General features: G+C 41.4%; 1 protein-coding gene across 2 annotated transcripts in view; it reads right to left on the bottom strand.

Annotated features, from left to right (window-relative positions):
* The window catches only part of LOC140995808 (tetratricopeptide repeat protein 28-like), a 202,408-nt gene that overhangs the window by 128,740 nt on the left and 47,136 nt on the right, over positions 1-26,532 (bottom strand). Inside the window, exon 1 of one of the 2 annotated variants that reach the window (XM_073465918.1) lies at positions 3,296-3,406. The exons of the other annotated variant lie outside the window; for it this stretch is intronic. Within the exon in view, the coding sequence (XP_073322019.1) occupies positions 3,296-3,322 (27 nt within the window). The 5' untranslated portion in view covers positions 3,323-3,406. Of the gene's footprint in view, positions 1-3,295; positions 3,407-26,532 lie in introns of those variants that run through there. 2 annotated transcript variants of the gene reach the window in all.

Here is a 26,532-nt window from a genome sequence, read left to right as displayed (position 1 = left end):
ATTGCAGCTCGTGCTCGCGTTGTGTTCCAATTTTCAGGTGACAAACTCCAGAACACAGCAACGTGTGAAATCTATCTTGCGTAGCTTGAAGCTTCTGCATTGCATCTGCATTTACGTACTCGGTTGACCATGTTTCTGCCCCTCTGTCCCCATACGTACACACATAACACAATATACGAAGACACAAAAAACAGTGTTTGTTAGTCAACAATCTCACAGGTTCTAAATTCTCTGAACATAGTGGCTTTCATTCATTCTATTCATTTTTTTCCACTAGTGGCCTCCCAGTCAAAACACTGAAAACAAAAGATGTAGTCCGTCAATATTGCGAAATAGCGTAGGATCATGGGAGTTGTTGTCTTCATTATTAAACAACCATCATTGCTGATGGAAATCTATCAGACGTGAGTCAGGCAGAAATGTACACAGATGAGGTTGTATTAAAGTTTTATCCCCCTTACTTTAGCTCTCGTTCACCAACTTCCTTCCTCACTCTCTGGCCTATCATCCGGTGTTTCCCCAAAAGTTATAGCAACAGGCGACTAAATGAAACACACCTTTACCTTGGGTTAGCTGGGTTTGAACATTCATGAAATCATTTGGGACAATATAAGTACACAACTAATGAAATATATAACAAAGGTGTAGTCATTTTTAGACATTTTAAATTAAAAAAGGTTACATTATATCTTTAAGGCACACTGCCATCTCTTACCTGACTCAATGTTACCTACAGGCAATGTTCATATTTTTGAGGCCCCATTAACCTCCCAGCCCGCTACCCCATTTATGCCATCAGGCACAGCAAGAGTGATGTTAGAATTCCTGGGCCTCACAAACACTAAAAATAAGCGTCTCTTCACTTTAAAAGGAAAGGAGCTACCTGTGGATTGTTGCACTTGGCTTTTAAACCCATCAGGAAAAAGCTATATCTCCTGAAAACATTGATTGTCTCTGGACAGACTTATCTGACCATTATCAGACACCCATGTTATGGCAGCCTTTACTCACATGTCTCCTTTTCCACATTTTAACATTGTGTAATAGACACTCTTTCTGAATCAACTCAGGCGGTCTGAGCAGCTCCACCAAAATTGCAGAAAAAGAAAGTAAATCACACGAATCCCCTGTGAAAAAAGATTTCACTCTCCATCTCTTCCCAGAACTGATAAGCTATCCGCCAGCAGCATTGGGGGAATTGCTCTCGCTTCTCTTCAACATCACAGATTTGGAATTTTGACTCATTAGTGTAATCCATTATAAAGAGGTGGACAGGACACTCAGCCTGAATCAATTCGATTCTCCTACACTTTCTATTGATTCCCGCCGAACTAGAAGTGGAGTAAGGCAACAGATTGAAAAGCAGATAAATAAGAAGCCACACTGGGAAAATTCAAGGATCTTTTGCGACATTTCATATGTGCACGCCTTCTACAGAGAACACTGCATTCTAAAGAAATCAGTTTCTTTACAATGTGGAGCACAATGGCTGTATTTATTCCTTTTTCCTGCAGGCCATGTTCAATATGTGATCACAGCAGAGGACATCGATGGCATTGAACCTGAGTTACGGTGAAGGACATTGTCAGAAGCATGCACATACAAGTGTACAGCAATTTAAACCATCATGGACTGCTCTGTGTGTTTTTTACTCTAGGTGCTCATGTTCATGGTTATGCATCTGGCATCACCAACAGGTTAATTAATCAACATCACACAGAAAAACCATTTCCCTCCTTGATGAGAGCCACTGAAATGAGTCACCTTAGTTAAATAAGTGATGAAAAGGGAATCTACATGTGAAGGACAGTGTTACTTTCTGGATTTTTTCAGGTTGAGCACATATGACTGCAGTGTGGCTGGGAATCAATTCCTGCAGTGAGGAAAGGCTTTTAGTCCTCAAAGGGGGGTCTCATGGATGATTCTGGCAGATACACTGCACAGCTGTACAAATCATTAAGGCATGCTCACGGCTTTTATTTTCTCTGCTGATAATTCGCCGTTAAGGAGCTTGGTTTCCATCATTTACTTTCATCTCATCTTTCAGGATGAGATTATCCACATTAATGACACTTGGTGTGGAACAAACGGCATACAGAAATCAATTCTGGCAGAGAGATGGCAAAGATCACACACATTAGAGTGGGTTTCCACTACTACCAGTGCCTGTAGTAGGGGTTACACTTCTTCTGGTACTGGTAACTCGTGTGAAGACAAAACACCATCATCATGTCTCAGCTGAGAAGGCAGAAATATCTGAGCCCAAAGGAAGAAAATCCTGCAAATGTTGATGCTGCAGTTGCACAGTCTTTATGAGAGGAAGAAGGTTTAGAATGATGCAAAACGCTTAATAGAGGAAAGAAATGTGTTGCTCATCCTTTCATTTTTCTGTCACCAGTGTAAAACCTACTCTGCAAGGCTGCTTCTTGTCAGACAAGTGCCCCCTGCTGGTAAAAATCCTAACCATAGGCATTTTAGTGCTACCATTTTTTATAGACCCCGGATGATTTTCACATATTTTCCATGTTGTAATACTCCAAGGCTACGAAACTGGAGCAACAGGAGAAGGCATGCTGAATAAAATTGCAATCTAAGAAAACTAATGTCTAACTGTGGAAACAAGAAACAACACAAACGTTTCAGTCCTCTCCTCTAAAAGATGAGGTGCCTGTTCATTCTGAAACTTTCTGGTTAAAATATGGCTGAGGTGTAATGTTTCATTCACTCTTTATAGTCAAACCTCAAAAGGCTGTGCTCTATTCTGAAACAGGACACAGGTTCAACACTGTTAAGTCTCACAACTCCAGATATTGAAGAAGTAGACATTAATCACTGATGTCTTGATTAGTCCAGATAAAGAATGTAGGCCTGGTTGATACTGTTGGAGGCTCCAGAACATACAAAACACAGGCCAGAGTGTAACAGATTAACACAGCAACACATTTTACTCTATTACTATGCAAGTATAGTATAGGTAGTATACAGTGCAGTGCCCAGCAACTGATTCCGGTCTCTCTAATAATCATTTAAACAGACAGAGAGAAAATGAGGTAAAAACAGCGATAAAAATCAAACTGTAAACTTATTTATCGTTATAGCCTCTATAATCATAGTTCAGTACAGCGCTGTTCTGTATCTGTTGGTTCTGACATTTGTAGTAAACGAATAGCAAGAGCAGCAGCCTGTGAGCAAGACCCTTCTTTCCAACTTGTGATCTACCACAGACGCGTTATTTATCGCCATAATTGCAAAAACAACAACAACAAAAAAAAAAAACATATAAAGCCAGACTCACCTTCTTCCGGGGCTGCCATTTCATCATATTTGTAAACCAAAATGGAACAGCATTAAGATATTATATGAGAATGGAATGTAGATTCAAAGAAATCCAGAGCGCAAGTCATGCTGCCTCTCCACTTCCCTCAATTTTGCAGCAGATTTTCTCCAAGAAGCGATGCATGATGATGTGCGAGTCTCAGCTTTGCGGCAATTTTGGGGGGAGACAGCACAGTCAACACAAATCATACACCGGTTAAATCCACAGTTGAGCCCGGAGACTTAATCAGAGACACATGGTGTCGACTGACGATGTTTGGGGGAAAAGGTTCCTGTGCGTAAATCCAAAGTACGAGTCCGCTTTGAACCCACTCCCTCCTCACTCGGCACGCAGGATCGGCGCCCCCAGGACCAATCCAGACAGATTATGAGGAAAAATGTATTCTTGAACTTTTTCGACACGAAGTCGTCCCTGTTAGTAGGCTACAGCATAGGTCCAGCGCTCTTCGATCCACAGCAAACGATCGGACGACGGAATGTGTGCCAAAATAAGGAGATATTCATCACAATGGTCGAATCCCGTTTTCCAGCGACCGAAACACACTTTGGGAAGTATTCGTAGAGAAACAGTCAACCGCAGCCCGGCGGAGACAGCGCGACAAGCAGGGAGACTACTTTCAGGAGGAGGAGGGGGCACAACCACCAAGAGAAAAAAAAATCCCTGGAATTTCTGTGAGGAGCTGGAAGGATATCCTGAATCCTGCAACAGCAACAAACTGGACTGGCTCTCAGATGACTTCCCTCCCTGCGCTCCTGCAGCCTCGCAGTTAACAGACTTGGAGCTGAGGAGCTGAGCAGGCAGAAGGCAGCAGGGTCATAGCGCCGCCGGCTACACATTTGCCAAAAAAGTGCGCTTTACATTTACGCACGAAGCTGACGCTGCTGTCCAGACAGGAAACAGGCTGTGGTGTGGTGTGCTCCTCAAGGACACTTTTCCAGGCACCAGCCGCGTGCCACCATGCTGTACCAGTCCAACATGCTGTATATACAGGACAGGGTACTGAACTACAGCTTGGTGATTTGCTGCCCTTCCTTCCAAAAAGTGGAAGTTGTCAGTCAACTTAAAGGTCCAGTATGTAGCATTTAGGGGAATATATTGGCAGACATTGAATTTAATATTCATGATTATGTTTTCATTTGTGTATAAGGAGTCATTTACTGTATATATACAGAGGGAGAGGGTCATCTTCCATGTTGCACTGCCATGTTTCTACAGTAGCCCAGCACAGACAAACCAAACACTGGCTCCAGAGTGGCAATCTTGCATTGTTAGCAGCCACAGTAGGGGACAGTAAGGTGAGGGGTATTCAGTTTGTTGCAATCTACGACCTCAGGGCTCAATGGCACTAAATTCTGCATACTAGTTCTTTAAACTGTATTTCAGCATGTAGCAATACCTATAATGAAGTGCTATAGTCCATATACAGTCATCCAAAGGCTGTTGAAACATCAGTCATGAAACCATAACCAAATGTCCGTATTTCTTCAAAACTGTCTCCAGTTGCGTGATTACATTCTTTCTATGACATCCCAATTAAGGATTTAATGTTTTACAAAAACTGTTGTATATTTTTCTCTTAAAATGTCTTATGGGATCACAGATCTTTATGACAGATTAGTGTTGTCAAAAATATCAATATATCAATACATATCAATACTGAATATTTTAAATTATTTCAATATGAATTTTCTGCTGTATTGATACACCGATACCAGCTGCAAAATCCCATGTCTGATATCCGATAGTGGAAACTTTACTTTGTTTATATTAGCCTGACCCTTCTAGGTAGCTTCCTTGCTAGTGTCACAGTCTTCTGGGGACCTTATTTCCCTTGAGAATGGCTTGTTTATATGAAAATATTAAATAACTTTTTTCTCAATTTGTATTAATAGCTTATTAATATTGTAATGATTAACTTTCTGAGTTTACACCCCCCCCCCCCCCCCCCCAAAACAACATAGTGCACCTTCAATGTTTACTACAGTTTTTCTACTGTTTCTGCTACACGCCAAAGTTTTATCTTATCAAAACTTTCATGCCCTAATTGTGTCAATTTCCCCCAATGGTATCGAAAATGGTATCGATTATCAGCATTTTTCAAGGTGTTGTATTGGAGTTAGAAATTTCAGTATCGCGCCAACACCACTACAGATATTACATTACAACCTTTCTTGACACATAAAGAAAGGTGACAAGGTGGATCAGGTGCTCAGCAGGTCTATGAGAAATAACAGCTCATAAACTGGTGTTAATGAGCAAAGATATTCAAATAACATCACACTCCAATGCTGCAGTGACTTGCTGCCGTGATCAGTAGATGCTTTCTGTCCTTCTTTTTGTGAGAATTGTAAACTGAATTCCTGCATAAAAAGGCACGAATCACAAAGGATGTTGAGCCTTGGACGCTGGAGACAACTAAAGCCTTGTTTATGTACATTTTCCCTGCTTCCTCCTTCTGAGAGCAGCTGTCACATACCATACACTGTGCAATATTTTACTGCACACAGCCATCAGACGCATAACGTCGCCAAGGATTTTTGTTTGGCACTGTTTGGCCCGAGTGAGGAAATATGTGCAGCTTTTAGACTTTTTGTCATTAATTGTGGAAGTGGGCTGAATACAATTCAAAACAGAGGTTATTCTGGGAAGAAACCTCTCGCCACAATTGCTGCCACAGTCACAGAATGAAAACAGCTATCGACGGTCAAAACAGATACACTGGTGCTGAACCCCAAACCAGAATATTCATCACTGGATATGTGACAGCAGCATTAATACAGTAACTACATTATTGTTTATTCATGAGGAGTCCCCTCAGAGTAAAAGAAAGGCGAATTAAAAAAAGGTCGATACAGAAGTGAGGTGAAATCAGTTTATACAATAAGCTTGTGGTTTAAATTGGTTTAGGTAATGGACTCTATGGAGCTGTGAGCTGGTCAATAAGCCGGTGTCTGTTCAGGGTCAGCAGGGTCCGCGGTGCACCTAAGGGTCACTCAGATAACAAAAGACAAGTAGGAGGAGGGGGACAGGCTGACATATGGCCTTATGGACAAACGCCTGCTGTGCACAGAGAGTCTATGAGACACTTGGTAATCCACATGGATGAACATGAACAAAATGCTAGACACTACACTACCTCCGCATGCACAGCTGGCACCCAAACAGAAGGACACTGTGATCAAAGCACATGTTTGTAGTCAAAGAAGAGGTGGGCTGTTTATGTTACAGGATGACTCACCTGATAATAGATTACTTTTAGTCCTCACTGACTCCTGTTGGGTCTGTGTTCCATCCAGTAACGCAGCTCTAAGATACTATTTACATTTATGTTCTTTTTCAACCACACGCTCACACTCAGACATTAAAGTCCCAGCACCTAAAACAGGTTTACACAAGATATTGTTTCATAAAAGGCCTGTTTGATGATCAATCAAAGGCCACTTCAGTGTGCTGTTCAGCAACAGTCTGTTCGTAGTGAAGCCTGTCATCTGGCATCCCCATACAGAAGCAGGCTCCCTGTGCGTGCCTCTGCTTTCCCAATCAGAGCCGCACAGGAAATCAGACTCCAGCCTTCAGAGGGAAAACGAAAACCCCCTCTTTCATTTTCCACAACTTGGAGTCGGTTTAAAAGTTTGTGCTTCCTTTTCTTGTTCTTGCCAATCATGCCCTCAAAAATGTCTCTGCTGTATGTTTTGATGGCGGGCTGATTTCATAAAGATGAGTTTGGTTACTCTATAGGTTTTTCTCTTGCACAAAAATAAAGGCTGACTCATGTTAAATGTAAAATGTTCATCACTCTTCTGCAGGATACCTCAGGACTGAGAACCGTCTTTCCAAAGTCACAGTCAGTGTCACTCATTAACTACAACTGACACAAAGAGGAAAACGTGGCTTATTTTGCGGTTTGTTAAGAATACTTTAGACTGAGCAGCGTGAAGGAAAATATCTTTTAAAGCTACCAGTAACCCGTTAGGAATTAATTCTAGTAATTTGTCCTTGTAACAGTTATTCTTTCTCCACAAGGAACACATTTTAGTTTGGTTTGTACCTTGAAACTGCAGCAGTTTAAAAAGTCTTATTTAGCCTCCAGCGAATCAGTTACACTTAAGATATTAAAAAAAAAAATAGAAAGCGTTGTGCAACTTGTGAAGTTTAATGTCTCACTGAAATCTCTCTACATGAAACCATCCTATCTGATGTGTGCTACTGCTGAACATTTGCCTGTTTCTATCTGTGGGCTTGCCTGTTTATTAGTCCACATGATGTAAAAAGTGCATCACCCACACGATAGTAACGGAAGCTGTTTGAAAAAATGAGGACTGTCAGGAAGGTTTTTGAAAAGCCCACAGAGGAGCAACACTCCAAAAAGCTCTCCTGAATGTCTGAGGGTAATTTGTTTTCACAGACTCTTAAGTCACGACACTGGAGTGTCGCTGTGTGCTATCTGTCCCCTGTTTGAATAAACAGCGGCCTTTTAATTACAAGGGCTGGAGTTTCAAAGCAATAAATTCCACAGCGAGAGCACAGAGATATGTACCCTGATGTCACATGCACAGACATATGCACACAGCGATATGCAAGCACCTGTGTGTACTGTGAATACTGAAGAACACATATTATCATTAATATTATTATTATTATTATTCATAAGGGCCTTGCAACTAATTTATAAAATTTCCAGCACGGAAATTTATAACATAAGAATATAATTCACAGTGTTTGACAGATTGCCTCCTCACTAAGACATGGCAGATGGATGAATTTGTTTTAAAATGCTTAACAACATTATAATAATAAAAGTGTTAAACGGCAATGACACACAGCCGCTCTGTTGTGCCGTACATCACTGAAAACAAATAACCCTCATCAGCATTCATTCATTCATTCACCTCTCTTACAGTGCTCCATTCTTGGATGATGTTGTGTCAAAATTTAGCCTGCTGTGGACTATGTGAGAGGGGTGTGCACGAGGGTGTGTGCATGTGAGTTTGTGTGTGTGTGTGTAAGTACATGCATGCGTGTGTCTTACTTGGAGCTTGGTGTTGATTAAGTGTCTGGAGCCTGAGGGGGGATAATGAGAGGCTCTAATTAATGAGCCTGTGCATATCTCAGAGTCACAGGGTCCTATCTGCAGAGAACAAGTCCACACACACCCATACTTGCAACACACACACACACACCTCAGTGCACCGTGGGGATCTTTCCCAACACTGCACAGCATTTTCTCCAGGGAAGCCCAGCTGGGAGTGTGTCACTCTGGCTGCTGTCCCTGATAAGTGTCCTCTAATAGGGATGGATGGGGGTTAGAGAGCCCCGCTATGAGAAGGTCACATGCACTGACCACCCAACGTGCCCCGAGCAAAGGCTGATGTTACACACCCTGAAAACCATTCCAAATCTTATTTGTTTGCTGGGTCCTGTCCACGGGGAGCAGAGCAGTTCATCTCAAGAGGAGACAGAGTGAAGGCAAAACACTCACTCACTCACACCAGGATGAATCAGTCGGGTCAGTGTTCAGCTGGAGGCAACCACTACTCACTATGCAGTTTAATAAACAGTTCAAAGACTGTGATGATTTGGTCCTGAATGAGAATAGCTGTTTTCTAGAGGGTAAAGAATACATGTTTTTTTCAGATTTCTTTCTTCAGTGCCCTCAATTTAGCGTCTGCTGGTCAGCAGGGTGCACTCTCAGGGACCATTTGGGACTATTGTGCACGTTGTTTTGCGTGTGTGTGTTGTTTTCATTTGTGTATCTGAACTCACATACGTGCATGGAGAGTGATAGTCTGCCTTATAGGACCGTTTGAGTGGTTTTACGAGAAGCTTCCTGTTGGAAAGCCTTTAAGAAGTCAGTTGATATGGTATAAAAATGGACAAAGACTATTATCATTGTGTCCCCTGTGTTACAGGCATTATTTTTTTACTTTTAGACTTAGTGAATTTATTGTTTTCAGGTATTTAAAAGAATATTTTCAGTTTTAAGTTGCAGGTTAAATTTAGGCAGCAAAAATACCTGGTTAGGTTTAGGAAAAGATCATGGTTTGGATCTAAAAAAAAAAAGTCAAAGTTACTCTGGACACGTGATGACAAAAAATAAAAAATAATCTCACAAATTACAAGTGAGGAGGCACCAGATGCGAGTCATCAAAAACATGTATCAGGCACACAACACTCTGTGTGACACAGGACGTAAGGTGTCATTTCCAGGCGAAATTGCAAAAAAAGTTTTTAGGGAGTCCCATCACATCACACTCAACAACAATAGGACCATCTAGAACTACTGTTCTCAAACTGTGGTACCTGTACGCAGAGGAATCCCAGATATTTATATGCATATATATTTCTTTGCTTCATGAAATACGTTTAAATACATACAGTCAATACTGTCAAAATACCTAGGAATTTCTACATAGTCATGATCATGCACATTGATAATTTGTTATGAGCTTAACTCAAACCGTGATGTAAGATAGTAAGCTGAGGTAAAATTGAAGGGTTCAAAAACACTACAAACATGGCTCCAAATGGGAACTATCAGGAAGAGAAATGCAGAGCAGATGACAAACCAACCAAGGAAACAACAAACAAGATGAATAATAATACATGTGTACATGTGTAATGTAAAAATCAGAACACTTAAATGAACAAATAACTACATGAATAAAATGGATGTCTAATTTGAGTAATAACAAAGCATAAATATCTACTATGTTAAATTAGTTTCAAACTATCACGCCATTTCATGATTTTCTGTTTACACTTAATGAGTAGGCACTTTATTCAATTACCAATATCATCTGTGTTTATTCTGCTTCACTGCGTCTGACAATAATTGTATGTTTCCAAATCCAATCTGTCTTTCTGTCTTTTTGTAAGTAAGCACATTTTTAAAAAAACTACCAAACAAATTTTAGTGAGATTTGGTGGAAAGTTTGACCACAGGCCAGGAAATGTAACCTGACGTGCCAGATGGTTTGTTTCACAAAACCATCTGGAGAGGAGCCACTAGAAACTGTTAGCAAAACGGCAGGCACTTTCAAAAAATACTTGGCAGGTGATTAGAAGAACCATCTGTCTATTACCATCTATCACAGGCTAACTTCAACCAATGAGATCAAGAGAAGAAGAGCACTATGACCACTGGAGCCAATTGGTAAATTAAACTCTTACCAAAGTCAGTCGGGAGGTAGCTAAAACATGTTTTCCATCTAGAAAAGCCATCAGTGCTGTTCTGTGCTCTTCTTTCAATGAAAATATACTTTCCACTTATGATATTACTGATGCTACAGCAGCATCTACGCTCTTGAAGAGCCGCCAATGTTATTTTCAAACAAACAGTCTCCACTCTCGCTGGTCGTCACACAGAAACCATGCCTCATTGGAAGCTGGTTGGTTCAACGCCTGTGTATTCGGCCACAAGCGCATACCTCGAAGCCTGGCTGGATGGATCTCACAAATCCAGCTGCCTTGCAAGATAAAAGGAAATGCTGAATAGCCACCATCTTGGCATTGACCACCAACACACACTCTGTAGCATTTACAATGTCTTGCAAAGCAGTTTTTAGCTTTGACCAGCAGCTCTAAAGGTCCCTCTGTCAGTCAGACGGTCAGTTGTAAAATATTTCCCCATCTTTTGACTGCCAGTTTTTGCCCTGGCAAGCTGGAATATAGCATAGAGGTCAAGTGTATGTGTGTGTGTGTGTGTGTGTGTGTGTGTGTGTGTCTGAAGATGTGTGTTTATGTTCTTGTCAAGTGGCTATCACAAAAAGGCACATAACTTACAAATGGATTCAAAAGACTTGCACAAGATTTTGTGGAAGGGATTCAGACAACTTGTGAATCATCATACTCACATAGGGTCATCTGCTAGATCACTTCTACGCCAATTCACACAGACATGATCTCTTACTGGAGCAAGAAGAACCTTACTTCTCTGACCACAATGAACTATATATTTATGAGAAAACATAAAGAATACAAATCAATTTATGATGCATCCTGCAGTTTATAAAAACATGTGATAAGGATTGTAATATTTCCAGCTACAACCAGAGAGTCCCCCTCTGTTGGCTGAACTGTTTATTGGTCCACAAAGCTTTGTACACCCTATAGCAACCACAACTTTCTATCTATGAGGCTGAAGTTTGCCATGGTGGTCAGGTGTGAGGTTATGTGCATGTGAATGCATGCACACATGCATGGTGGCAGCTATTTGCGCTTGTTTCACAATGCCTACAAATGTCATTCAGTTTTTACCAGATTTGCTGTAACATATTTGGAATAAAAAATACAAGCTTTAATGGCACACAATACATATATATAACAATATTAAAAAACAAAAAAGAAATCTAAAGATTTTGGCTCTGATACAACTCCAACTAGAGAGGGGCAATTACAAGACAAACTGCCAGGTCTCATGTGTGTGAATCAGAGCTAATTAGCGATTTGTGGGTTGATAATATAAAGATTGCTTACATTTGCATGAAAGAACTCAATGCATACAGTGCACATGCATTTCTTCTGTGGCCCCTGGAGAGTAAATGTTTTCATTGTGTCCTAATGCACCCAAAAGCTCATTGTTAGTCCCACAGAGAAAACATAAACACTCTTATCTGCATTCTGTAAACTGTGTGATAATGAAAACGCTATTGAAAGCTCTTTTCTTTTGAGACAGTGTTTAATCAATGATTCTTCACACAGCATGATAAAGACATATGATTATGATCTATTTATTCTCTTTAAGTCCCATCCACTAATTTTCTTGTCTTCCCTTTTCTTCTCCCAATTAAACTAATGAAGAATGGCTTGTTTTTCCCCTGGAGTCACTCAACAGTAGATTTGTGTGATGACATTATGCAAAGAAAAGGACCTTTGCTTTAGAGTTGTGTTTAATAATTCAGTGGTCTTGGACATGGATGAAACAGGCTCCAGCATATTGTTTAAATCAGGCCAGCAGTTAAATCGGCGCTGGGGTTTGACGTCTGTGGCAGGATCAATAATAACAGTGTTGCCACATACTCCTCCGACACATGAGACAGAGATCCTGTGTGGTCCTCCTCGGTAAATATATACTAAACATAGAGACGGAGCAGGACAATGAATTCAAATGTGTTTGTGTCTATCTGCTTCCACGAATCCAAATACACACACACACGCACATAAAAACACACAAAACCGTGCTGTGGTCAGACCCACCCATCCCTAGTCCCTCATTTAGAAAACCCCAAAACCAAACTCATGCCTCTCTTTTTCAATTACCTTTCTTCCCACCATCGTCACCACGCCAAATCTATCTGAATTCTCCCACAGTCTCTTTTTTATTTTTTCCTTTTCTCTCTCGTATCAAATGTATCCATGTGTCACCATCACAAACACACCCACACACACATGCACACACTCAGTCACACACCACAATCTGGTAATCATAATAAGCACATTAAAGCATTAAAGCTACAATTTATGAGTGATGATCTCTTGAACAGACTACAATTAATAGCAAATAACTGCACAAATATTTAACTACTTCTCAGATCGTCTGTAGCTCCTCGTTTGGTTACTGTGGTTGTTAAAATGCAGATTTATAGGAGCTGAGAGTGGGTGAGCCAAAGCCAGAGCAGATACTGTGGCTTTCTCTTCAACAAAACAGTTTTTCTTCAATGATTGGGCTATAATACCTTAATACTCATGGCTTATTATGCCAATGACAGCTCTTCCTGCCCTTACTAATCTAACCCTATGGGAGCGCATCAAATGTGAATTAACCCTTCAGAAGTGTGGATGCACAAAAGGATTCGGTAATGACTCCATCCCTCTGCAGAGTGAGAAAGGAAAAGTCAATGAACACAAAGTTGAAGTACTGAGTACATTAAGTACTGTAGCAGCTGCTCCATCAGGTACAGTAGTTCCTGGTAACTGTTGTGAAGGGATTAGGCCAGTCTACTCCTTAAATCAGTCTGACTTCAGATCAAAGGGGTTAAAGCAGGATTAGGATTAATCTGCCTTGGTAGAACAGGTGTTAATCCCTTAAATTAGCCATGTAGCACAGGCAGGCCTCTCTTTCATCTCAACACCTGACTCACTGCTTGGAATACAGAGAGCTCGGTTACAGGAAAGTAGCGCTGTTGTTACCCCAGCAGAATTAGTTGTCCTCCCTCACCCTGACCGCTCTGATAACGGGCCCTGCTCTAATGTATCAGCAAGATGACTTCATTTGCATGCAGCCAGTGTTTTTAGAGCGGCTGAGTCAAACAGCTGTGCTCTCTGCCTCCTTTGAAAGCAGGGTTACGCAAAGCATACTTTATGATTTGCGATACTAACAGGGTGGCTTATAGGATATCCTCGGGCAAGGTGCATCGAATACTTCAGCAGAAATAAAACAGGCCTGTGCTACTGATAGGCATCGTGTAGAGGCTCAGAAGCTGATGTAGCAGAAGATGGGAGTCGTAGGGGGTTTGACTGCACTCCAAGGACAGCAACACTCCAGTCCTTTCCTATCAAACTCTTCAACACATGCTGCCTCTCACCCCCACCAGTTTCCTCCCCTGCTGTCAAACCTCCTTGTCATCGGTTTGACTTTTCCACTCCAATCATCTTCACCCCACTCCAGCTCTGCCTCCTGTCAGCTGAGAGTCCGCTATGAAACTTGTGTTTAGAGTACTGGGACAAAAACTCAACAGCTGTGATAAACTGACTAAATCAAAGCACAAACTCTGTCAGTTCACCTGTCTGGATGCTAAAGACAGCTAATTAGCATTTGGAGGGTAGTTGCAGTGGTGGTGGTGGTGGTGAAGCTGCTTCCCACAGAGCTCCTGTCTGCTGCCACAGTCACCAGTTTGGCCAGTGGGTTTGCCCCAGTCCGAACCTCCAGTCCCAGGCTAGACCACACCATCTGGCCGGCCTGGTAACAGCCGGCCCCTCTCCCCTGCTGGCCCACTGAAGACAGGAAGACAACCCGACGAAGGTCAGGCCACTCTAGGATGGGCCGGAAGAGAGAGAAAGAGATAGAGTTGTGGATGTACTGAGGAGGGACGAAGAGTGACAGATAAACTAATGGATGAGAGAGAAAGTAAAGAGAGGGACTGTGAGAGACAGAAAGGACACTGCTTCCTTTAAGCTGCCACCCTCAGCGTGACTCAATGACTGATGAATCCTTCTGTCTTTGCCTCCACGGTGTACGTGTGTGTGTGTGTGTGTGTGTGTGTGTGTGTGTGTAAGAGAGTGTTCTGTGTGTGAGCATGTGTGCACGCATGACTACAATCCCACTTTTCTCAAACACATCATGACAGCTCACAGCCGGAACGAAAGCTTCATTTACCCACAATTCAGCAGTAATTCGCAGATCCCCAGCAGGACTTCCAGTATGGATGACCATTTGGAAGGTCATTAGAAATGCAGTTAAAAAAGCACACAGGAGACGTTTCTTGTTCGGGCTTAAGTGTGAACAGAGAAGTCATTACATTTACATTACTATGACACAGTGAAGAGTATGAATGTGCTTAATCTAGGAACATCCTCGATATATGAATCACATCACCCGCTGAGTTTGTTCCACCGCAGTGTGATATAATTCTCCACGTTCTGAAACCCACTTCCTTTGCTCATTCGTGCAACGTTGGAGAGCATGAAGCACGCAGAAATAGATTCATTTGGTGCTGGTTGAGAAGTTAAGACATGGTTTCTTAATGTGTTAAATACTGCACAAAAACAGTACTGTCTGGCTTTAAAAATTGCATTACACAGTCTTAATATTCTGTTCTTTGTCTGGCATTTTGTGCTCTACAAATCAAAGATCTCATAATAAAGAATCATTTTAAAAATGTAATGTGTTTACCCCCAGTTTTATATTAATGCACAAAATGTTTCCATTACACTTTGATCAAGGCTAAAAGATTTACATGTAATACTCACAAAAACACTACACTGCAGAAATCAAATTTAGCCTTGATCCAAGATTAAATATTTATAATAAAAACACAATATCAAATAGACATTTTGCTAAAATGAACTGTTATTCCTAAAAACTGTAAAAGAGCATCTGTAGTCACAAAAGTTCTGCTTTACTTTTTCAAAGTGCCACTTAACTACTCTTACAGATCTTACAAAAGAGGTCATCTTTACACTCTTGTAAGTCAACAGGAAAGAAATGAAAAATATCAGTGAATTTACAAAAATCTGTGGTCTGATTGTTGAAATCTTGCTGGTAGTCTCGGGCTCTGGGATTTTTATAAATAGCCATTGTGATTAAATTAGCACAGATAAACTGCCAAATTGTAATAATTAATAGTAGTAGCAAGTACCCAAAAGTCATACTTCAGAAAAAAGTAACAATATTGTGTTAAAATATGTGGTAACAGTTAAAGGTCCAGTGTGTGGGATTGAGGATGATCTTTTTGTAGAAACTGGGGGTCTAACAGTAAACAGGGCTCACTGTTCGTTATAATTTTTGGTACGAGGGGATCCCAAATGGATGAGGCTAGGTTTGTTTTCATTTATTTCCAACTGACAGTTGCGCAGATACAATTTGTTCTACCTAGTTAAGGCATTAGAAATGTTTAAAGTTGTATTTAAAAAGACAATAAAAAAAGTGCAAAAGTTAGCAAATAAATAAGACTAAAGAAATTGCACTTAAAGACAATGACAAAAGCAAGCAAATAAATAGTTGCAGATTATAAGGAGGTTATGTATTCAAATTCTTGTAAAGCCATGTGGATCAGAACGTATTCAGACATATTTGTCATATGACTGCATGCACCAAACGTTGACGTCCATACCAAGTCGTACATGTACTGTTACACTCATAGTAGAAACATAATATATCATGATAATCATGTTTTCATTTGTGTATTGTCACCTGACAGTAAGAATCTGTCTTTGTCTTTTTGCTACCTTAGAATAAGCCTCATATCTACAGAGGGAGTGGGTCCTCTTCCACTGAGTCCGCCATATTGCACCAGCATGTTTCTACAATAGCCCAAAACAGACAAACCACACTTGCACTAGAGAGGGACTTCGTAGTAGAGGGTGAGGCGAGGGGTGTTCAGTGGGTTGTAATCTGCAACCTCACCACTAGATGCCACAAAATCCTACACACTGGACTTTTAAAGTAAACCACATGAATAGTACTTGAGTTAAGATCTTAAAATAACTGATATTAAATATACTGTGTTAGAGATAAACCAACATGTTTCTTTTCTTGGCCAATACCGACTATTAGTAATCAAGGAGACCGATAACCAATATTTGAAGCCGATATACATCTGCAGTAGAAAATAAAAATCGAGCGTCAAAATTTAGAATAACCAGTGATGGAATGTAACTAACAATGTACCATTTTGAGGGACTTACAGTAAGGTTTCTTGAATATTTCCATTTTATACTGCCACTACACTTCATTTATTTGACTTTTAACTTCAGTTACTAGTTACTTTTTTCTGATTGTCAGAATTAGTGGGGGTATTTTTTAATCTGAGCTTTCAGCTCAGAAGTTATAAAATAACCAAAGTTCACTAAAAATAGTATAGAATACTCCAGTAAAGTACAAATACCTCAGAGTTGTCCTTAAGTTCAGTACTTCAGTGAGTGTTCTTTGTTACATTCAGCCACTGCCTTCCAGTGTCTTCTTCACTGACATGTTGACCTTCACAGGTCTGACAGCTGAGGAAGAATACTTACCTGATACACTCACCTGATATTGTCTGAATAAATGCAAATTTAAGCGCCTGTGCAGCTCAGAGAAGCAAACATCAGCAATTTTCAGAGTAGGTTAGTCTCTCTCTGACCCTCATTCTTTCTCCACTCTCAGTCTCTCCATCTCTGTCTCAGTCTCCTTCCCCCTCCCTGGGCCAGCCAGGACTTCTCTGTCCTTCATCCTCATTCTATTTCATGCCTCGTCCTTCTCTTGCTCGGTCCTCATCCATCACCACCCGCACCCTGCGCTGCACCAACCCCCTCCCCTTCCAGTATCCAGCCTGGCCAGATACAGATACAGCCTTCAGTGGGCCCTCAGTGCTCACACAGTCCTCTGTGACTCATCACTTCATCGGACTCCATTTGGCATTCATCACATCACAACATCTCTCTATCACCATCCGACTGAGACACATCAGGAAAACAGTTACTCCAATCAACCATATTTTACTTCATAACTATGTCATGCCCCTGTGTCAGAGCACTTAATAAGAATTTGTGGCAACTCATAACTAAAGGCTTTATTAAGATGAATGCAGTGGTACTTAATGTGACAATGGCTTATTTGCTGGATTTATTATGAGCTGAATTGAATCACTTCACAGGACATGGAGTTGAATCATGATCAAGTGCTGCTCACAAGTCGCAGAATAAAACGGTGACCATAAACATCTCAGCTGGTGTTCAAAATGAAAAAACACAAAAGGCTAAATTAATGGTTCAGTATGTTTGAAAGAAACCAGGTCATATGACGTGTTGTCCGGCCACGTTTCAAGACAAAAATGCCTGTTTTGAATGGCCACACTTGTCCCCTCATTAAACCGCCACCCTGATCTCTTTTTAAGAAGTCTGTGGCTTTTGCATTTCTTCTTCTGTGGTCCTGATGCAATGAACCATACTAATAGGGATTAGGGCATGCACTTTCAGTCTCTATTCAGAGGCATAAGAAGATTTTAGACCCTGCTAGACGATCCAACAGTTTGTTGGAAGCATACCGAGGCTCATAGTAATGCTACTGGTTCCAGTGAATACAGTCCAGGAGCTCTGGTTTCAGTAATACATCAATGAGTTTAAAGATCAGTACCAAAACACTGCACTGTGGTTTATAATAGAATTAGGAAGAATTGAACAAAACTGCAAAGATGTCAGAAAGACAGCTTTATCTCAATCGTGATGATTGCAATTAGGGTTGGGCCGATGAACAATGCCATCATCCATCGCCGATGGCTGACAGCCATCGACTACTAATCCCTGACCATCGTAACATCGTGATTTAAAAGGCTCCCCACCAGAGAGCACAGTTAAGAGGCGGGTCCCGTCAGAGTTGCCATAGGGCAAGAGTTGCTGTTTGTGATATGTGGGGAGAGGAAAAGAAAAGAAGTATGTTGCTGCTCAATGCACTAACATTACATCTCCATGTCCCGTTTATTATTTTCTTAGTAAACCAGCTCAGTTAGGCGAACCCAAGACACTTGGTTAAATTTGTGGCAGCAGTGTTTCTTGTCCCACAGGCCGCTGTTTCTCTCAGTCATGCCATTTTTAAACACAGTTTTCTTAGCTTAGCTTCCTTGGCTAGTCGACCAACATTGTTTTATGAATATGAGGCTGAATAAAGTTATGGACAAGTGGTGCGGAGACAAGAACACTTTTAAACCTGGCACAGGGATGTCTGTCGGTGGTAACAGGAGATAGTTTCCTTTGCACGGTGAGAGTTGGATATTCATGTCAGAGTAACGGTGGGAAACAGCGGTGGCTACAGTGGTGAGCTAATACGCAACTGCTACCTTACAACAACACTGAGGGGACACACTGCCTCAAATTCATAAACAACGATGTCATCGTCCATCACGATATTTCACCGTAGACATCGTCATATGCCAATTCAGCAGACATTGCCCAACCCTAATCGCAATGTAAAATTGTGATGTAATTGATGTGACACAACATATAAACATCAGCCATTGCCATCATTGAAGGTCATTTTATGCAGCTCGTTCTCACTCCCAACATGTCAAATACAGCAGCCTGGTCAGTGGCCTGTCTAGCATCACTTCTTGAAGCACCTCACTAGTGCAGTATAAAGAATTAAGATGGTTGGAGTGGTCATTCACAGTACTTTCCAGAGACTTTCCGTTTATGACCAAGAGACAAGAATGACTAGTTTTTAATTTATGTAACATAACTAAAATAACATACCTAAATGACGTAACTTACTTACGTTACATGAGTGACGTCACTTATGTTACTTATGTTATTTATGTTACGCGACTGAATGTAGTTATTTTTATCCAAAGTATGATCTTTTCCTAAACCCAACCAAGTTGTTGTGGAGCTTCACCCTAACAAAGTAGTTTTTGTGTCAAAAACTAATCAAACCGCAACCGTTTGACAACATTAGTAACAATCCAAAAGTCATAATATGTCAATAATAATAATAATATATGAAGTGTTTGTCAGCAAGCAAAATTTTATTTTAAAGGCCTTAAAGGATGTATAGCTGACTTGACCACTGAGCCTTTATTTTGAAAGTCTAACCGGATGTTGTATATTATGTATTATTGCTAACTTCTGACTGTATGTAAGCTTATCAGAAACGACCCTACTTCTCACTTGAGTCCTTACCTCAGTAAACAATTTCCCATTGAGTTTGGTATCTCAATCCCTAGTTTCAAGTCTTCTTCAATAAAGCATGATATTCTTTTTGTACATTATGGTCCCATTTAGAGTACAATAGACGATAAAGCAGAGTATGTGTCTACCTTGTGATTGAAAAGCCCCTCCCACAGCGTGTCTTCAGGTTCTTACTCAGTTCCAATCAGCATAACCTTCCCAGCTCCTGCCTATCATCCAAATATGGTCATTTCTGCCAACAATAAACAAAATGGCGACGGCCATAATGACATACTTCAATAATATAGTCCACATACCAGCGTGTGACGTCATGATGGGTTTACACCTGATCTAAACACATTCTTTCTCTGCGAACAGACTGTTGCTTTTAAAGAACTGTGTTGTAGCTGAGCATCTTTTGAACTTTGATCATCACATTTAGTTTGGGGCAGATCTTTAGTTCACAGGTGCCAGAAAACATGAAGACTAGCAGATCAGGTTCCAGGGCAACCAAAAGCCCAGTGGATCCCATCTACTCCCCTTCCCTGTAAACAGGCCTCGCCTAAGGACCGTTTGATGTGGTTGGAGAAAAAGACCAAGGGATGATGTAATGCTGGTGAAAGCTGAGTTTGAGAATTGCTGAGTTTCCACGTCGCATCCCAACTGAAGCTTCCCACACCCCAGCACCTCTCAGACGGGCTGGGCATCCCTCAAAACTCCCCCTGAGGAGCACAACAGATGTGTGGATGCTCTGTGTGCATCAATCATCTATTGTCTTTCATCACACTCACTGTACACAGTGTGTGGTCCGTGCAGAGATAAGCAAGATGGTGTAACACACAAGAGCAAACAACTATAATCCTATACTTTGTAAACTACACGTGTACCATATTTAGCTAGAACACAGCTACAACACAAAACATAAAACAAATTACAAGAACATTCAAGAAAGTTTCGTGTGTGTTTTCCTGACGTTACAATACATAAATAATGAATAAAACAGAAACAATTAGTAAGACCAGAAGAGCTACTTCCCTGGGTACCAGTGTAGATTTGATAATGTATGGGAAGCTATAGTTCAGCATCAGTATCTGAGCATCTTTGATCAATTAAACTGCTAAGTTAAACCACCGACTGTACATCAGAGTGTAAATTACTCTCTAGGCAACACATCCCACACCGACTCAAAAAACACATGTTAAGTAGACTGCATTAAGAGAGGATTATGTGTTCATTAACACTGACACAAATTTTATTAACACGTAGGAATGAAATTAAAGGTATGATAACTGGTGTCAGAGCCTGAACTGAGAAGTGCGATGTTCATTTCCACCTTCCACTTATGGAGAGTGCTCAACAACAGGCTGAGCAGAAGTGGTGCTTGAGACGTGATTACTACAGTAAATGGCATCTCAACAAGAAGTGGATTTAGGGATAAAAAAGTGGATTTTCTCATCAACTGTATTCACCATTCAGGCATTTCTGTTCAGTCGGCTTTATCAGAAACCCTCTGAACCAGAGAGAAATGTGAGGCAGAGAGGGGGGCCGAGCTGATGCTTTCACACCAACACTCAAACTGAGTGTCACACGGTGATATCTGAGAATGCAAATTTGCATTACACTTCTCAAATCTGACATGCGAGTCCTGGCTGTAAAAGCTTTCAGCGTGAAATGTTTGGTCTTCATCAGTCAGTACCGATTATTACTGAGGCATAAAGGGCTGCTTCTGAGCATGAAAGTTGTGACTGCCTGGATGACTCTGTGGGAACAGTCTGGTTAAAGTGTACATGACTTTACCGATGTGAAGGGTTGAAGGTGAGGAAGAAATCTGAGACTATTCTTAGCTGTCGAAACGAGGAAATACTGTCAGGACCTCAGGGTGAATGGTTAATGTATTCAGGTGAGTTCACACTTTTGGACATTCAGTGAACACTCTGTTTGAGTATGCCAGTGTGCTCACCAGTCAATACCCATGTGTATGTCTCAGGAAAGAGAGCAGTGATGTGATGATGCTATTATCCCCTAAAGTTTGGTTTCAATGCTCCAGAGGTAGAGATGCATCGGGGGCTTCTTGCTATGCAGATCCACACAGTTCTCCAAAGAGGATAACTGGCTTTGCAGCACTATCAGCCCATCCAGATGGTATACAGGGTAGCTTTGACAGTCCAGAACAAGCTCTCCAGCTGCTCTGCCACCCCCAAATCTCCCTGACCTAAATCTGCTTCTCTCAAGCAGAGTGAGAGCTGAAGAGTGGACACCTTCAAATTTCACATTTTACACAGTGTAATTAATTCTCTCCCTCTCTGGCCGAGCTTGAATCCAGAACAGCATTAAACAATCAGAAATGGTCCAATGCTGGGTTACAACATGGCACATAAATGATGAACTGACTTATTTACTGTAAATGTAATTGATCCTCCCCTACTAGATACAAGCCAGTAGCATGACAGCATGTTACCTACAGAATTATGTCAATGTTGGTCAATGTGTCATTCTACTCTAGCTGTCTGGGGTGTGTTTGTCATGTTCCTCAGATGTAGTTGTGAGATTCCCTGTTTTATGTTGAAAGCCTCCCCTTCTATGTCATATTTTACTTTCCAGATCCTGTCTTTGTCTTTTTCCTATCCTTTTTCTTTGTACATCTCTGTTCCATTAGTTAATAATTCCTGTGTATTTAAGCCTGTGTCTGTCACTTGTGTGTTTCTTTGTCAGTTCATCTGTATTTGTCCTCAGATCAGTCCTGTGTCCCCTCCGTCTCCTGCGTTCCTGTGCCTGCTACTTGGTCCTCATGTGTCCTCTGTGTCCTTGCTTAGTTCTCTGAGGCTTCTAGTTTGTTTTTGTTTTTTTCTTGAACTTTCCTTTGCCTGCCTATTGTTGCTTCCATTTTGGATATTAGACTTTGGATTTTGAACTTTAGACATCAGCTTATCATTAAAGCTCACTTTTTGTTCTTTTTTACCTTCCTGCCGCTGGATCCCTTTTTGATAAACTCTTAACAGCATTGCTAACAACTTTGATAATACTACTGATATCATCCAGCTCATAAAAACACAGCTTCAGGGTTCTAGAGCATCATAAATGTCTTCTTTATTATTGTCAAATATCTGGCAGACTAAACGCACTGCACCCAAGCTACCCCCTACAAGAGCGGAAAAGGCAAAATATATAAAATAATAAACTAGAAGTTGAGTGTAGAGTGCATACCTCCACCAAGGCCCAACAGCCCCCTTATGTACACACTCATAGATACCAGCCACCTAAATGTGCCTGATTTTTTTATCATCAAGATCCATGCATTGTCCCCTTAGAAATTAACGACAATGTTGAAAAACACTCCATCTTGCAATCATTTAGAAAGTGAGAAAATTCCCAGATCCGTCCCTTTATCCGGATCCACACTAAAGGTTAATGGGGTCTATTCTGGGCCAAGACCTATCCTCCTTCCAAGTTTTGTGGAAATCCACACAGTAGTTTTTGTGAAATCCTGCGAAAAAAACAACAAATGGACACAGGCTAAAACATAACCTCCTTGGGGGAGGCAATAATAATTAGTAATTAGCATGAATTAGCAAATTCTACACACACACATTTTTGTGTTCCTCATGACATGTCCTAAGCTAATTACCAGGTTAAGTGTCAGTTTTCTCAGTGCAATTCAACATCTCTCTGTCCACGGTCGGTGTCCATTCATCACAGTATTTTCATTACATTTTAAGTTGTTCGCTTGATTTTTTAAAAGAAACAAAAGACACAAAACATCCTTTCAAGGACACCATATTAACCTACGTTAGCCATTAAGTCCACCGTCTTCAATGGGTGAAATTCTTGGTGAAATTAAATTCTTCAAACTGGGATCCTGGTGTAAGGTTGTGCTCAGGGGGCAGCATTTTAAATCTGAGTTGGGATGAATGTAGATACAAATTATAATGTGCCGAGGCTTCAAAATACTACAAATGGCCCAGTCAGGGAGAACGCAGAGCAAATGTGTCAAGATATATTAGAAGCCTCCATCTTAGCAGCACTGCCATCTGACAAACACATGCCTGGCATGGAGCCCAGAGGAGAAGGAAAGACAACAGATGCCATCCAAAGTACACCATTCCTACTCTGTGAGCCTGGCTAGGATACATAAAAAACAAGGGCATCCCGAGAGAACAAACCATGCTTCACCTAAAAAGCCAAGGTGTAACCAAAGCTCTACATACACAGGCCCAGACACTTACTGTACACAAGGCATCATCACAAACATATACAGGAAGATTTGGTATTTTCAGCCACCTGTTTCCTCGCCTACAGAGCCAAAAGGAGGTTTCTGAGAGCATTATTAGGGGAGACTACAAGCGAACTTCAAAGCTGCATATGAGCACAGTTTGGTGGGTGGGGATTGTGTAAATTGAACCGTATGTTGTTTTTAGGGCACTACACAAAGTTCAAAAGGTAAAAACATACTCATGGTTGTACTTCTCAGCATGATTTACAGGTTTAGTGTGTGTTTGACTAACTCAGCAGACAAGAGGCCAATCAAAGAGAGAGACATGATACGCTGCCTTGATTGTTATTCTGCACACATAATTAAATGGCTCTTTATATGTGGTTTAATTTTTTCCATTCAATATTTTCTGCCCTATTTTCTGGGATGCCAGCTTCACCACCTCCACCGGAAAATAGGCAGTTTCCAAGTATAAAACACAAACGTCATTTTGGCTGCTGAAAATCATTTCAACACTCACCCCCCACTGAAATGTGGAGTATTTTCAAATTGGAAATAGGTGAGAATCAGAACAGCTTCATTCAGCTGCTGCAATCCTGTCCAAATTAAGAGAAGTGGTGATGTGCAATTACAACCCAAATAGCCAGTTCAATAGCCACAATCACACGATCCAGGCTGTCACTGCTCAGAAGATGCTTGCTTTTCGAGGTCCACATCTGCAAAGACTGGACAGATGACGCACGGAGGGTAATTTTTAAAAGCCCCGTGGGCTGACATAAGGCAGTTAATACACAAAGGGGGGATAAAAACCACCGTTGGAGAAATTCTATTGATGTGTTTGACAGTGGCATCTGGGCTAATATTGATCAGTTATTGACTGCAGGCCGCTTCCCACCATTTTTTCCAAAGCCGCTCAAAGCAATGATTATAATTGCGTGCACACAGAGGAGAACAATACAAGACACACTGACAACTCAGAAGGATGAGTTCTCAAGAAACACATAGATTGCAATTACAAACATTGATTATCAAGCTACAGCACATATATCTGCAGGAGTGTATTAAGAGGAAAGTCTACAGCAGTAAAAGCAGCAGCAGCTCTCTCACCACTGGATCAGCATCTTTAAGGGTTCACATCAACTTACCCATCTACAAAACCTTCTCAAGACAGATGGAGATACAGTAGGCACACTATATTGCAAATAAAGTGCTTTCTCAGTGGATGGTTGAAAGCACACACACAGTGCCTCCTGCTGGGTAGCCGCTGAAAACCCTCCCTGGTGTGCCAGCCTCACAGAACAGAGAGAAAGACAGAGTTACCCTGGGACAAGCATGCCTTTCACTTTATGATTCATCTATCTCTTCTGCAAGTTAATACTGTGAACCAAGAAGAAAATATGATGTAGCAGCAGGCACTGCCCCACATATCTCTCGCTCCGTCTCACTCAATCTTGTCCTCGTCCTCTCCATCAGGACCCTCACATACAGGAGCTTTTACACTTTGCTGTCAATGCACTCACTGCTCACCTCTCAGGCGCAAGGTTTTTCAACAGGAGACCGAAGCTCACCAAATGGCGCGTGAAATAAAATAGTGACACACGCCCCAATGAAACCTAATAAGACATCACATTACAGAGATGAGAAACTATATCATTACCATGGCAACAGTGAGGCGCAACAGCCAGAGGGCTGGCTGGGTGACAGGAAAGAAAGGGTGGAGGAGAAAAGGATGGAGAAAGGAGAACAGGATACAGAAGATTTGTAAAGAAATATGTATGAATGAAGAAATAATAGAATTGGCAGAGTCTACTCCCTGCTGAGTGATAGGTGTGTGAAAGACAGCTTTAGCAGCTAGTCTCTTCTGTCACACTGAAAACACTCCAGCTCACTGTTTCTCCTTGACATCATCAATGCTAACCACTAATTAGTGCAGAGCATAATTCCACCATAAACCATCCTCAAGCAAGCTCCTGATGAGTGGCAGGATTAATTGGCGGGCTAAGCTCAGATGACCCCCTCAATGGACCGAAAGCTAGGACTTTATATGTGAGCAAATGTCAGGGAGAAAAGTGACGGATCCTTTACATCTTATCTGTGTTTAAGTAATTGGACCGTGTTCATGAGGCACTGAAACATTAAAAACCCCATCTGTGCTCCCACATTTGCTTCATTCATTATCTTATTCAAATGTGTCAAGAACAGTCTTTAAAAGAGAGCTCTGAGCAGGATTCTGGTGTGCTGAAACTGCAGTAATGTGGTGTAATTTTGTGCACGCTGCCCGTGAAGAAACGCCGACTGAGCTGTATGAAATCCCAGCCTTTCAGTGGCAGCTGCAAGCAGTCTGGGGGAGAGAGGGGGCTGCGAGTGTGGACGGCGTAATTTTGAGCATCTGGAGCAGCAGGCAGTGCTACGCCGCCTACGACCCACCAGATCAGAGTGGCACTGCCAACACAGAAGCCACTACCCTGTTTATTTCTAAACCAGCTGGTAAAGGAACAGGAGGCTATGTAAGGTAGCCAAGTCATTCACAAACTGAACAATAAGTGGAAAAGGGGAGGAAGGTGAGACTCGGTGTGAAATGAACAAGTGAAAGAGAGGGAGACACACTGAGGTCCTTCCATCCAGTTACAGGAAGCCCAAAACAATGCAAGTTTGTGGCAGGGGAGGAAATGAAATAGTGTAAGCAGAG

The sequence above is a fragment of the Pagrus major genome, chromosome 5 (genome assembly GCF_040436345.1).
Source record: "Pagrus major chromosome 5, Pma_NU_1.0".
In the NCBI taxonomy this organism is placed as follows: Eukaryota; Metazoa; Chordata; class Actinopteri; order Spariformes; family Sparidae; genus Pagrus; species Pagrus major.
This window is presented reverse-complemented; position numbering and strand designations above follow the sequence as displayed.